At 64.5% G+C, this 12113-nt stretch overlaps 2 protein-coding genes across 3 annotated transcripts; one reads left to right on the top strand and one right to left on the bottom strand.

The window, feature by feature from the left end:
• Positions 1 to 3596: 3596 nt before the first annotated feature.
• LOC116239541 (uncharacterized) lies at positions 3597 to 9132 on the bottom strand. Of its 2 annotated transcripts, none has more exons than XM_090138279.1 (4): positions 8728 to 9132; positions 6834 to 7169; positions 4859 to 5001; positions 3597 to 3939 (listed from the first exon to the last, which is right to left on the bottom strand). In XM_090138279.1, the coding sequence occupies exons 1-4, from the start codon at positions 9080 to 9082 to the stop codon at positions 3619 to 3621; spliced, it is 1155 nt and encodes a 384-aa protein (XP_089994405.1). In that variant the 5' UTR covers positions 9083 to 9132; the 3' UTR covers positions 3597 to 3618. The 2 variants fall into 2 exon arrangements, with proteins under 2 accessions (XP_089994405.1, XP_089994406.1); XM_090138280.1 differs by having other exon boundaries at positions 4868 to 5001; positions 8728 to 9131.
• On the top strand, positions 9129 to 11787 carry LOC116239545 (uncharacterized). Its single transcript, XM_090138278.1, has 3 exons — positions 9129 to 9210; positions 10215 to 10945; positions 11334 to 11787. The coding sequence occupies exons 1-3, from the start codon at positions 9165 to 9167 to the stop codon at positions 11778 to 11780; spliced, it is 1224 nt and encodes a 407-aa protein (XP_089994404.1). The 5' UTR covers positions 9129 to 9164; the 3' UTR covers positions 11781 to 11787.
• The last annotated feature ends 326 nt before the right edge of the window (positions 11788 to 12113 follow it).

The following is a 12113-nucleotide window of genomic DNA, read 5'->3' as shown; positions in this document are numbered from 1 at the left end:
ATCTCTGCTCGTTTCGGTTGGATGTGAGGAGGACGTTTTTCAGCCAGAGGTGCTGAGGCAGTGGAACAGGCTGCCCAAGGAGGCTGTGGATGCCCAACAACACTTGGCTGCGTTGGACCTCATCAGGTTGCACCTTTGAAGCCCATTGAGGTCCCTCTGAACGGCAGCCCTTCCTTCCACCGCCTCAGCCGCACCTCTCAGCTCGGTGTCACAGCGTCACAGAACGGCCAGGGCTGGAAGGGACCCCAGGGATGATGAAGCTCCAACCCCCTGCCGCATGCAGGCCACCACCCTGCACGTTTAATACCAGCCCAGGGCCCCATCCAACCCGGCCTCAGCACCTCAGGGATGGGGCATCCCTGTAACAGACAAGAAAGCTGTAATCAGTTCTAGGAGCAGCTTGACTAATTCTTTACAGGAATTGCATTGCACAAGAAGGGCCTCGACTGACTTCCAATCTAAAGCTCTGAAGCTCTCTTTCTTTCAAAACAAACGTTGGCTCCCTCTGTCACACCTCATGACACAGCTTGTGAGGATCAAAATTCCCTCATCTTGCTCATTTCTTGGCTGCAGCAAACCTACCAGCGTAGGTGCACCGACTCTATGAAATGTTCTTGCTGTTTTCATTTTGAACGTGTCTGCTGGCAGCTTCCATAAATGCCACCTTTCCCTTATGCTACAAAAGAGATGGGGAGCACCGTGCCGGGAGGAAAAAGGTGCATCCAGTGCCACACACAGGTGTCTGAACTGTATTTTTTGTTATAAAGCTCCTCTATCTTCAGGACTGTGCAGACAGTTGGAATCACAGAATCACAGAACGGCCAGGGCTGGAAGGGACCTCAAGGATGATGAGGCTCCAACCCCCACCAATGCAGGGCCACCAACCTCCTCATTTAATGCTGGACCAGGCTGCCCAGGGCCCCATCCAACCTGGCCTTGACCACCTCCAGGGACGGACGGGGCACCCACAGCCTCTCTGGGTTGTGGATCCATCCACAGCTGTTGCAGTGTCAGATCAGCCATCCCTGCCCTCATCCTGAGCGCTGCGCCCCTCCCCGGTTTGGCTCCGAGCTCCTTGCCCCCAGCTGCTCTGCAGGGCTGTGCTGGCCCCCTCCCCATCACTGCTCACCACTGGGCTCCTCCTGGTGCTCCTCAGCCCTGCGTGACCACCGCCAGTGGGAGGGAGCAGGAAGGCAGCGTCTGCACAAAGCCGGCGGTGGACAGAGAGCTGTGTGGCCTGGAGTTCGGGGGACGCTTGATGTGCTTTAGTGGGAGCGATTGGTGATGGTCGGACTGGGGGATCCTGTAGGGCTTTTCCAACCTCGGTGTTTCTGTGGTTCCGTGATTCTGTAACGTCTTCCTCCAGCCCTGGCACTGCCTGGGCATTTCAGGTCCCTGCTGCAGGGAAGCGAAGGCTGTGCGCTGCCTGGCAATGCGACGGATCCCTTCTGCCGCTCCCGGCTTTGACCCGTTCCAGGCACTGTGTTTGTATACATTCACTTACAGGGTTAAACACGACTTTCTCCGTCTGGCCCGAAGCTGTCCTGCTGGATTTTCCTGCCTTCAGCCCAGCTGAGTCTCACGGAGGACCAGCAGGCAGCAGGCGCAGGCACGGGTCTGTGCCGATGCAGTGATTTAAATCCGTGTCTCCGCGGCTTCTCTTCGCTGCCGTCCTGAAGGAATCTCTTCCCTTCCCTCGTGGTTCCGCACGGTAATTTCTCGCTGTAAAGAACTTCGGAAGTCTGGCTTACAGACGCCCAGCGCTACGACGGTGAGCAGCGCCGACGTGAGGAGCAGCGCGCGGCTCCGCTTGTTTGTAGCCGCGTTCAGCTGCTGCCACCGTCCTGTTCCCCCCGGAACGACGCGGGATGCGGCGCAAGGAGCGAAGCTTCCTGCTGCCAGGTCGGCCGCCTTCAGCACACGACCGACTGGCAGTGAGCTCAGCTTCAGCCTGCCGGGACATCGAGTGCGATGCGATGAACAGAAAGCAGCCGCCGGCCCTGGCCGGGCACGGTCAGAAAAAGGCTGGGGATCATCCCCTGCCCTCAGCTCAGCACTCCTTTTAGCAGCACCCAGCTTAGCAGCAAAAGTTGCGTTTGAATTCCTTATGTGTATTTTATTTGCACAAAGCAGGGAAGATGCACAGATTGTAAAGCTGGGAGAAAATGTGCTGCCTCTTCTGCTCTGCACGAAAATGAGTCCGGAGGAGCATCACGGAGATGCTCGGGGGGCTCTGAGATGTTCGGGGGCCACGGAGATGCTCAGAGGGCTGGAGCTGCTCTGCTATGAGGAAAGGCTGAGGAACTGGGCTCGTTTGGCTCGGAGAAGGCTGCAGGGAGACCTGATGGTGGCCTCCAGTGCTTGGAGGGAGTGGATAAACAGGAGGGGAACGGCTGTGTGTGAGGGTGGTGGTGATGGGACGAGGGGAATGGCTTTAAAGTGAGCCAGGGGAGGTTTGGGTTGGCTGTGAGGAGGAAGTTTTTCATGCAGAGGGTGGTGAGGCACTGGAACAGGTTGCCCAAGGAGGCTGTGGATGCCCCATCCCTGCAGGCATCCAAGGCCAGGCTGGATGTGGCTCTGGGCAGCCTGGGCTGCTGGCTGGCGACCTGCACACAGCAGGGGTTGGAACTGATGAGCGCTGTGCTCCTGTGCAGCCCAGGCCATGTAGGAGTCTGTGATTCTATGAGAAGACCAAAGAAACTGAGCTCTGCCCTGCAGTGGATGAGTTTTACAAGAACTGTGGTTTAAAGTAGTCAAGAATTCAGCCGACCCACAGGGAAGCGGTTTCTGTAGCTGAATTCTGTACCTCTCTGCGTCTGCAGCTGTTTGACCCCGCAGCTCAGCCTGCTGCAGCTGTCCTCTGCCCACGACACAACGGAGCCCTTGATGCGGTTCCTCAGGGTGCACCCAGACACATCGCCAGCTCTGCGTCCCCCCACAGCCCCCCGTCAGCACACCGCCACCAGCACCGACCCCACGGCACTGCGGTGCGGCGCCATCGCACCCATGCACTGCACACCAAACCCCTGCAGCCCGGCGTCCTTTGTGCCCTGCATTCCTGCAGCCCTGCATCTCTGGAGCCCTGCATCCCTGCCTGCACTGCATCCCTGGAGCCCTGCAGTCCTGCATCCCTGTGTCCCTGGAGCCCTCCTGTGTCCCTGGAGACCTGCATCTCTGGCTGCCCTGCATCCCTGGCTGCATTGCAATCCTGGCTGCATTGCAATCCTGGCAGCACTTCATCCTCGGTGCTCCTGCATCCCTGGCAGCATTGTGTCCCTGGCAGCTCTGCATCCCTGCATCTCTGGCTGCCCTTCATCCCTGCCTGAACTGCGTCCCTCCATCCCTGCAATCCTGCGTCCCTGGAGCCCTGCATCCCTGGCTGCATTGCAATCCTGGCAGCATTGTGTCCCTGGCAGCACTGCATCCCTGCATCCCTGTGTCCCTGGAGCCCTGCATCTCTGGCTGCCCTTCATCCCTGCATCCCTGCGTCCCTGTTGCCACCGCGTCCCTGGCAGCCCCGCATCACCACCCCCGCCCCCCCCACAAGGCTGCAGTTGTGCCCACACTGCAGCCTGCAGCACCGCACGCACAGCCGCTGCGTCGCCGCCCTTTAATGGCTCAGGCCAGGAAGAGCGGCCTGCCGTCCTCCCGCGCCAATTCCCGCAGGCACTCGAGCAGCACCAGCGCGTCGGCCCTCAGCGTGGGGGGCACCACGGCCAGCATCGCGTGGCGCAGCAGAGCGGGGCCGGGCGGGGGGCCGGGGGGCTCGGGCAGCTCGCGGAGGATGCCGTAGGTGTTGACCAAGGACTCCGCCAAGGCGGGGTGCACGGCGGGGTTGTACCCCAGCAGCTTCAGGCGCTCCATCAGGGTGACGTAGCGGTGGCTCAGCGCGGCGCAGCGCTGCTCATCGAAGGAGCTGGACGTGGGGTTGAGCACCGACTGCAGGGATGGGGGCGCGGGGTGGGGGCAGGACGGACAGAGGGACGTCGGTGGAGGGGCCAGACCGGCCCTGTTCCACGAATCACACGCCATCTCCATCCCCATCCCATTACAATCCCAGTCCCAGTCCCGATCCCAATCCCCATCCCCATTCCCATCCCATTCCAATCCTGTTTCATGAATCCCCTCCCCATCCCATCCCCATCCCATCCCCATCTCATCCCCATCCCCATCCCCCTCCCATCCTCATCCCCATCCTCATCCCATCCCCATCCATCCCCATCCCCATCCCATCCCATCCCATCCCCATCCCATCCCCATCCCATCTCATCCCCATCATCATCCTCATCCCCATCATCATCCTCATCCCCATCCTCATCCCATCCCATCCCATCCCATCCCATCCCATCCCATCCCATCCCATCCCATCCCATCCCTTCCCCATCCCATCCCCACCCCCATCCCATCCCATCCCATTCCCTCCCATCCCATCCCGTCCCATCCCCTCCTCATCCTCATCCTCATCCCATCCCCATCCCATCCCCATCCCCATCCCCATCCCCATCCCATCCCCATCCCATCCCATCCCCATCATCATCCTCATCCCCATCCTCATCCCATCCCATCCCTTCCCCATCCCATCCCCACCCCCATCCCCATCCCATCCCCACCCCCATCCCCATCCCATCCCGCCCCATCCCATCCCATCCCATCCCATCCCATCCCATCCCATCCCATCCCATCCCATCCCATCCCATCCCATCCCATCCCCATCCCCATCCCCATCCCATCCCATCCCATCCTATCCTCATCCTCATCCTCATCCTCATCCCCATCATCATCCTCATCCCATCCCATCCCATCCCATCCCCATCACATCACGTCCCATCCCCACCCCACCCCACCCCACCCCACACACCCCACACACCCCCAGGATCTTCTGGGGGATGTTGCTGACGGTGAAGCCGTAGAGCCGCGCTCGCTCAGGGAAGACGTGGCCGAGGATGCGCCGGTCCAGCTGGAAGGCCACCTCCCCCACCAGGCGCTCCCACTGCCGCCGCTCTGTGGGGTGGACCCTCCGTCACTCCCACCCCGGCCCCGTGTCCCTCTGTCACCCCGATGCCGTCCCTCTGTCCCCACCCCAACCCCATCCCTCTGTCCCCTGACCCTATCCCTCCTCCCTCTGTCACTGTCACCCCGACCCATCCCATCCCATCCCCATCCCATCCCATCCCATCCTATCCCCATCCCATCCCCACCCCACCCCATCCCAACACATCCCCATCCCAACCCATCCCATCCCACCCCCATCCCAACCCATCCCCACCCATCCCCATCCCATCCCTTCCATCCCCATGACCCCCTTCTGTTCCCTGACCCCATCACTTGTCCTTCTGTCACCCTGACCTTGTCTCCCACTCCTCTGTCACTGTGGCCCCAATCCCGTCCCTCTGCCCCCATCACCCCAACCCCATCCCTCTGTCACCACCCTGATGCCATCCCTCATCCCTGCCACCATCACCCCACCCCTCTGTCCCCACCCCAAACCCATCCCTTGTCCGTCTGTCACCCCGATCCTGTCTGTCTTTCACCCCGATGTGCCCCCATCCCTCATCCCCCTGCCACCCCAACCCCATCCCTCTGTCACCATGACCCCATCCCTCGTCCCTCTGTCACCCCGACGCCATCCTTTGTCCTTCTGTCTCTGTGACCCCCTCCCTCTGTCCCACCACTCCGCCCCCATTCTGTCCCCCGGTGTCAGTGGGTTCCGTGGGTGGGGATGACGAGGGGCGTGACGTGGGGACACGGATGGGGTGGGGGTGTGACGTGGGGACAGGGGGTTATGGGGACAGGGGGATATGGGGACCACCCCAAACCCACAGGGACATCGGGACCCAGAACCCGTGGGGACATTGGGACCCTGAAGCCATGAAGACGCAGGGATTCAGAACCCATGGGGACACTGGGACCGAAACCCAAAGGGACATCCGGACCCCAAACCCACAGGGACATCTGGATCCCAAGCCTACAGGGACATCTGGATCCCAAATCTACAGAGGTGGTGGGACCACTCCAAAAGCCTGGGAACAGAACTCATGGGGACACTGGGACTCAAAGCCACAGGGACATCTGGACCCCAAACCCACAGGGACATCTGGACCCCAAACTCACAGGGACATCTGGATCCCAAACCTACAGAGGTGGTGGGACCACCCCAAAACCCTGGGACCAGAACCCATGGAGACACTGGGACTGCCCCAAACCCAGGGGGACACCGGGACCTGAACCCACGGGGACAGTGGGACTGCCCAGAAACCGCGGGGACACTGGGACCCCAAAAACATGGGGACATGGGGAACTGAAACCATGGGGACACCAGGACCCAGAACCTGCAGACACCGGGACCCAAACCCACGGGGACAGCAGGACCTGAACCCATGGGGACAGCAGAACCCAAACCCACAGGGACAGCAGGACCCGAACCCATGGGGACACCGGGACCTGAACCCATGGGGACACCAGGACCCGAACCCACAGGGACATCAGGACCCGAACCCACGGGGACACCGGGACCCGAACCCACAGGGACACCAGGACCCGAACCCACAGGGACATCAGGACCCGAACCCACGGGGACACCGGGACCCGAACCCATGGGGACAGCAGGACCCGAACCCATGGGGACACCGGTACCTGAACCCACGGGGACACCAGGACCCGAACCCACGGGGACACCGGGACCCGAACCCACAGGAAAATCAGGACCCGAACCCACGGGGACAGCAGAACCCAAACCCACGGGGACACCGGGACCCGAACCCACAGGGACATCAGGACCCGAACCCACGCTGATACCAAAACCCGAACCCGGGGGCCGCCCCGACCCGTCGTACCGCGCTGCGCGGAGCCCGACGCTGCCTCCGAGGCGGAGTCCCGGTCCGCATCGCGGTTCGGGTCCCGGCTGGGATCCAGGCTGGGGTCGCGCTCCGGGTCTCCGCTCGGCTCGCGGTCCGCACCGAGGCTCGGTTCCCGGCCGGGGTCCCGGCGCAGCGCCTCCGGCAGCCGCAGGTCCAGCGGCTGCTGCTGCTCCGCGGGCGGTGCGGGGTCGGCCGTGCGGGAGTCGGGCGACTCCGGGGGGGTCGCGGCGCCGCGGAGCCACTCGGGGGGGCACGAAGTTCGTGCGTGGGGGGCGGCCGGAAGGAGCGGCGCGGGGAACGCGGCGGGGGCGCCTGGGGGGGGGGGGAACAGTGAGTGGGGGGGGAACAGCTTGGGGGGGCGTGGGGGTGGGAGGGGGATTGGGGGTGGGATGGCGGGTTGGGAATGGATTATGAAGGTGTGGGATTGGGATTGAGATGGGGGGGATTAGGGTTGGGGCTGGGGCTGGGATGGGGTGGTGTAGGGGCTGGAGTAAAATGGGATTGGGATTGGGATTGGGATTGGGATTGGGATTGGGATTGGGGTTGGGGTTGGGACTGGGACTGGGACTGGGATTGGGTTGGGATTGGGATTGGGTTTGGGATTGGGATTGGGATGAGATTGGGATTGGGATGGGGGTTGGGGTTGGGGTTGGGGTTGGGGTTGGGGTTGGAGTTGGGACTGGGACTGGGATGGGATTGAGATGGCATTGGGATTGGAGTGGGGTGGAATGGGAGTGGGGTTTGCAGGGGATAGGATGGGATTGCGATGGGATTGGGATTGGGATGGGATTCAGTAAGATGGGGACAGGACAGGCATTGGAATGGTATGGGATTGGGATGGGGTGGGATGGGATTGGGATTGGATGAGATGGTGATGGGATTAGGATAGGATGGGATGGGATTGGGATTAGGATTGGACTGGGATGGGGTGGAACTGGAATGGGATGGGGATGAAATCAGGTCTGGGATTGGGATGGGGTGGTGGGGGGGTGGACTAGAATGGAATTGGGATCAGGTGGAGTGGGATTGGGATTGGGATTGAGACTGGGATTGGAGTGGGGGTAGAGTGGGATGGGGATGGGAGTGGGATTGGGAGTATGATTGGATTGGGATTATAATTATAATGGGATTATGATTGGATTTGGGATGGGATTGATATTGGATTGGAATTGGATTGGAATTGGGATTGGGATTGGGATTGGGATTGGGATGGGATGGGGTGGGGATGTAGTAGGATTGGGGTTGGATTGGGATGGGGATGGAGTGGGGTAGGGATTGGGATTTGGATGGGATGGGGGTGGGATTGTGGTTGGGTGAGGTTTGGGGAATTTGGATGGGATTGGGATTAGGATTGGAATACGATGGGGATGGGGACAGGAAGGAAATAAAATGAGATGGGGATTGGGATGGGATTGGATGGGAATGGAAATTAGGATTGGGATTGGGATGGGGATGGATTGGGATGGGATGGGGATGAGGATGAGGATTGGGATTGAGATGGGGATGGGGATGGGGATGAGGATGAAGATGAGGATGAGGATGAGGTGGAGATGGGGATGGGATGGGGATGGGGCTGAGATGGAGGTTAGAAATGGGATGGGGATGGGATGGGATGGGATGGGATGGGATGGGATGGGATGGGATGGGGATGGGGATGGGGCTGAGATGGAGGTTAGGAATGAGATGGGGATGGGATGGGGGTTAGGAATAGGAAGGGATGGGAATGGGATGGAGGTTAGGAATGGGATGGGATGGGATGAGGTGGGGTGGGATGGGATGGGATGGGATGGGATGGGATGGGATGGGATGGGATGGGATGGGATGGGACGGGACGGGATGGGATGGAAAGGGGTGCCAGGTCCCGCCTTACTCTCATTCCCGCTGCGTGCCAGGACCCTCCCGGACACGATGTCGGAGCTGCTGTGCGGCCTCAACGCCGCCCAGGTGCCGCCGCCAGAACCGCTGCGCCACGAGGACGAGCTGTCGGCACCGGGCAGAGCTTCCAGGCTCCACGCCGCGCTGCCGAACGGCGACGAGCCGAGGAGGTCCTGGGGGGTGGAGGTGATGAAGGGGCAGCGCCGGTGCTGCCGCACGGCGGCCACGATGCGCATCAGCTCCTCGTTCTCGGCCAGCAGAGCCTGGATCTCCTCCCGCAGGAGGTCGTAGCATCGCAGCACGGCGGCCGCGTGACCCCCCGGGGGTCTCCCCCCTCCCGAGGCCGCCATCGCCCCCCCCCGCCTGGTGTTACGGGGAGGGGGTTCCGAGCGGGGCGTCACAGTGACGGGACGTTCCGGGCGTCGCGGCGTCATGGCGCTGTGGCCTGGAAGGCAGCCCTATGGACACCGTGATGGGGGTGGGCACGGGGGGGTGGCGGTAATGGGGGGGGGGTCATCGCCGTGGGGGGCGGTGGGGGTGGGGAGCGACGGGGTGGGGGGAAAGGAGGTGAGGGCATGGGAATGGGGGCAATGGAGTGGGGGTAACGGGGTGGCGGTAATGGGGTTGCGGGCTTTGGGGTGGGGAGTATTGGGGGGGGGGGGGTTGGAGTCGGGGGTAATGGGGGCGGGGGTATTGAGGTGGGGGCGTTGGGATGGGGGCACCGGGTCGGGGGTAATGGGGTGGGGGTAATGGGGGTGAGGGCAATAGGATGGGGGCCAATGGCAGTGGGGACATCTGGGAGGGGGGCGTTAAGGGTTGGGGACAATGGGGTGGGGGGCGGTGGAGGTGGGGGCAATGGGGGTGGGGTTAAGGGGGTGGAGGCGTTGGGATGGGGGTGTTGGGGTGGGGTGTTGAGGTGGGGGTGTTGGGATGGGGGTATTGGGATGGGGATGTTAGGGTGGGGATGCAGGAATGCGGACCCCGAGTGTCACAGCACCGGGGGCTTTGGGCGCTGTGTTCCTGTCAGGGTCCCAGTGGAGCGTCCCTAACAGAGCGCTCCCAACAGGTCCCCCCCAGCAGGGCGTCCCCAGTGCAGTGACCCCGACGGGGCGTCCCGGGGGGGTCCACATTGGACTGTCCCCATTGGATTGTCCCCAATGGACTCTTCCCAATGGCCTGTCCCCAGCAGGGTGTCCCCACTGGACTGTCCCCTTGGATTGTCCCCATTGCACTGTCCCCAATGGACCGTCCCCAGCGGATCGTCCCCAGAACAGTGACCCAACGGGGTGCCCCCAGTGCGGTGTCCCACGCGGTGACCCAGCAGAGCCCCCCAGCGTGTCGCCCCCAGCGCAGCGTCCCGGGCGCAGCGACCCCAGCCGGGTGACCCCCGACCCGGCGACCCCGGCGGGCCGCCCCCGTTGTTTCGCCCCGGTCGGGACGTCCCAGCGTTCAGCCCCCCCCCCCCCCGTTCGCCCCCCGCAGGAACCCCGCCGCCGCCGCCCCCCGCCGGGTTCTGCTGCAGCTGCCGCGCGACCGGCGCCGCTCCGCACCCCCGGGATCCGCCGAGCCGCAGCCCCGCACCGCAGCCCCGCGGCGCGGCCGTCGACCGCCGGCGCCCGCCGCCTCCGGACGGTTCGGAGCCCCCCGGCGTGGCCGAGGCGCTGGGCTCCGTGCTGGCGTCGTGTCACATCGGCGGCGCCGCGCCGGACTCCGCCATCGACCGCTCCTTCATCGCCGCCGGGTTGGCCGCGCGGACGCTGGAGAAATTCCTGAGCCACCGCCCGGCGCGAGCGCCGAGCCCGGCCGGCACCGACACCGACAGCGGCACCGGCAGCGGCACCGACACCGGCGGCAGCGGCAGCGACGGCGACGGCGAGGCGGGCGGGCTGCGCGGCCGGCACGGAGCGGGGCCGAGCGACGGAGCTCCGGGGTCGCGGGGCCGGGGGGCGGCGTGGCGCGCCGTGCGGAGCTGCTGCGCCGCCGTCGAGGTGCTGAGCGGCGCCGAGCGCCGGGAGCAACGCCGGGACGACGAGATCCGCGCCGAGCACGGAGGGCTCCGAGCGTCGCCGAGCCGCGGTAACGCGGTGCAGGGCTGCCGGGCCCGGCCGGAGCGGCGGGACGAACGGCATCGCCGCGGGTACCGGGACGGCACCGAGCCCTGCGCCTGCTGCACGGCCGAAGGCGGAGGAGCGCCGCACCGCGAGGGACGGCAGGTGGGCACCGAGCGGAGGCTCTGGGGGGGGGGGGGGTGGCAAATAATGCGGCACGGGGGGCGCGGCGTGTGGCATCTGCGCTCCGTGCCTGGAACGTGGCGTGGGACACCGTGCTGGCACATGGCAGCACACGGCAAATAACGTGGCACATGGTGGCACATGGCACATGGTGGCACATGGCACATTGTGACACGTGGTGGCACACAGTGGCACATGGTGGCACACAGGACGTGGCACACAGGACATGGCACACAGGACATGGCACACAGTGGCACACGGCGGCACACGGCACGCAGTACCCGGCACACGGTGACGCGCTGCCATGGAACGTGTCCCGGCGAGGCCCCCCGGCCCAGGCCGGCCGCCTCAGCCGCCGCTCTCCCCGCAGAGACCCCCGGCGCTGCCGTGCCACGCCGCCCCCCCGCAGCCCCCCGCGCACCCGCACGGCTGCGCCTGCATCGCCCCGCGGCGCCACCGCGAGCGGCGCGTCGTCGCCACCGGGAGCACCGAGAGCGCGGAGATGGGGGGCGGCGTTCGGACCCCCCCGGAGCGCCGCCTCCAGCCCCACCACCGGGAGCCCCCCCGGCAGAGCCGCCACGGCCCCCCCCTTCGCTGCCAGGAGATGAACGCGGTGCAGCTCATCACCAAAAGCTTCGAGCTGCGGGCGCAGCGCGACGCCGCCCGCGCCGAGAGAGACGGGCAGCGCTGTGCCCCCCCCGGGGGGGGGGAAGGTTCTGCTGCTGCTGCTGCTGCTGCTGCGCTGGGGGGCACCGGGGGGGGGGGCGCGGGAGGGGGGGGCACGGAGAGGAGGAAGGGGGAGAATGGCGCTGAATAAAGGGCTGGTGGCGACCAACCCCACTTGGGTTCTGTATGGCTGTTTTTGGGGGGGTGGGTGGGGGGCACTGCTTTGCTGGGGGATGGGGATGGAGGGGGGGGGTGGGGGGGGAGGTTTTCTCCTTCCTCCAAAACGTGGGATGAAGATGGGGGGGATGGGGGGGGCACCGGGGGGGGCATGGAGAGGAGGAAGGGGAGAACGGCGCTGAGTAAAGCGCTGGTGGTGACCAACCCCACTTGGGTTCTGTATGGCTGTTTTTGGGGGGGGGCACCGGGGGGCAGGGCGCTGAATAAAGGGCTGGTGGTGGTGACCCCCCCCCCCCCACAGACACAC

The sequence above is a fragment of the Phasianus colchicus genome, chromosome 3 (genome assembly GCF_987193195.1).
Source record: "Phasianus colchicus chromosome 3, bPhaCol1.hap1.1, whole genome shotgun sequence".
NCBI classification, from domain to species: domain Eukaryota; kingdom Metazoa; phylum Chordata; class Aves; order Galliformes; family Phasianidae; genus Phasianus; species Phasianus colchicus.
This window is presented reverse-complemented; position numbering and strand designations above follow the sequence as displayed.

What these genes read in the sequence shown, in the direction of transcription:
- LOC116239541 (XM_090138279.1), bottom strand. Translation starts at nt 9,082, where the DNA reads ATGGCGGCCTCGGGAGGGGGGAGACCCCCGGGGGGTCACGCGGCCGCC. An exon ending in GTCGGGCTCCGCGCAGCGCG is followed by an intron (nt 5,002 to 6,833) that starts GTACGACGGGTC and finishes TCCACCCCACAG; the next exon opens with AGCGGCGGCAGTGGGAGCGC. An exon ending in AGATCCTGGGGGTGTGTGGG is followed by an intron (nt 3,940 to 4,858) that starts GTGTGTGGGGTG and finishes CCATCCCTGCAG; the next exon opens with TCGGTGCTCAACCCCACGTC.
- LOC116239545 (XM_090138278.1), top strand. Translation starts at nt 9,165, where the DNA reads ATGGCGCTGTGGCCTGGAAGGCAGCCCTATGGACACCGTGATGGGG. An exon ending in CTATGGACACCGTGATGGGG is followed by an intron (nt 9,211 to 10,214) that starts GTGGGCACGGGG and finishes CGCCCCCCGCAG; the next exon opens with GAACCCCGCCGCCGCCGCCC. An exon ending in CGCACCGCGAGGGACGGCAG is followed by an intron (nt 10,946 to 11,333) that starts GTGGGCACCGAG and finishes CTCTCCCCGCAG; the next exon opens with AGACCCCCGGCGCTGCCGTG.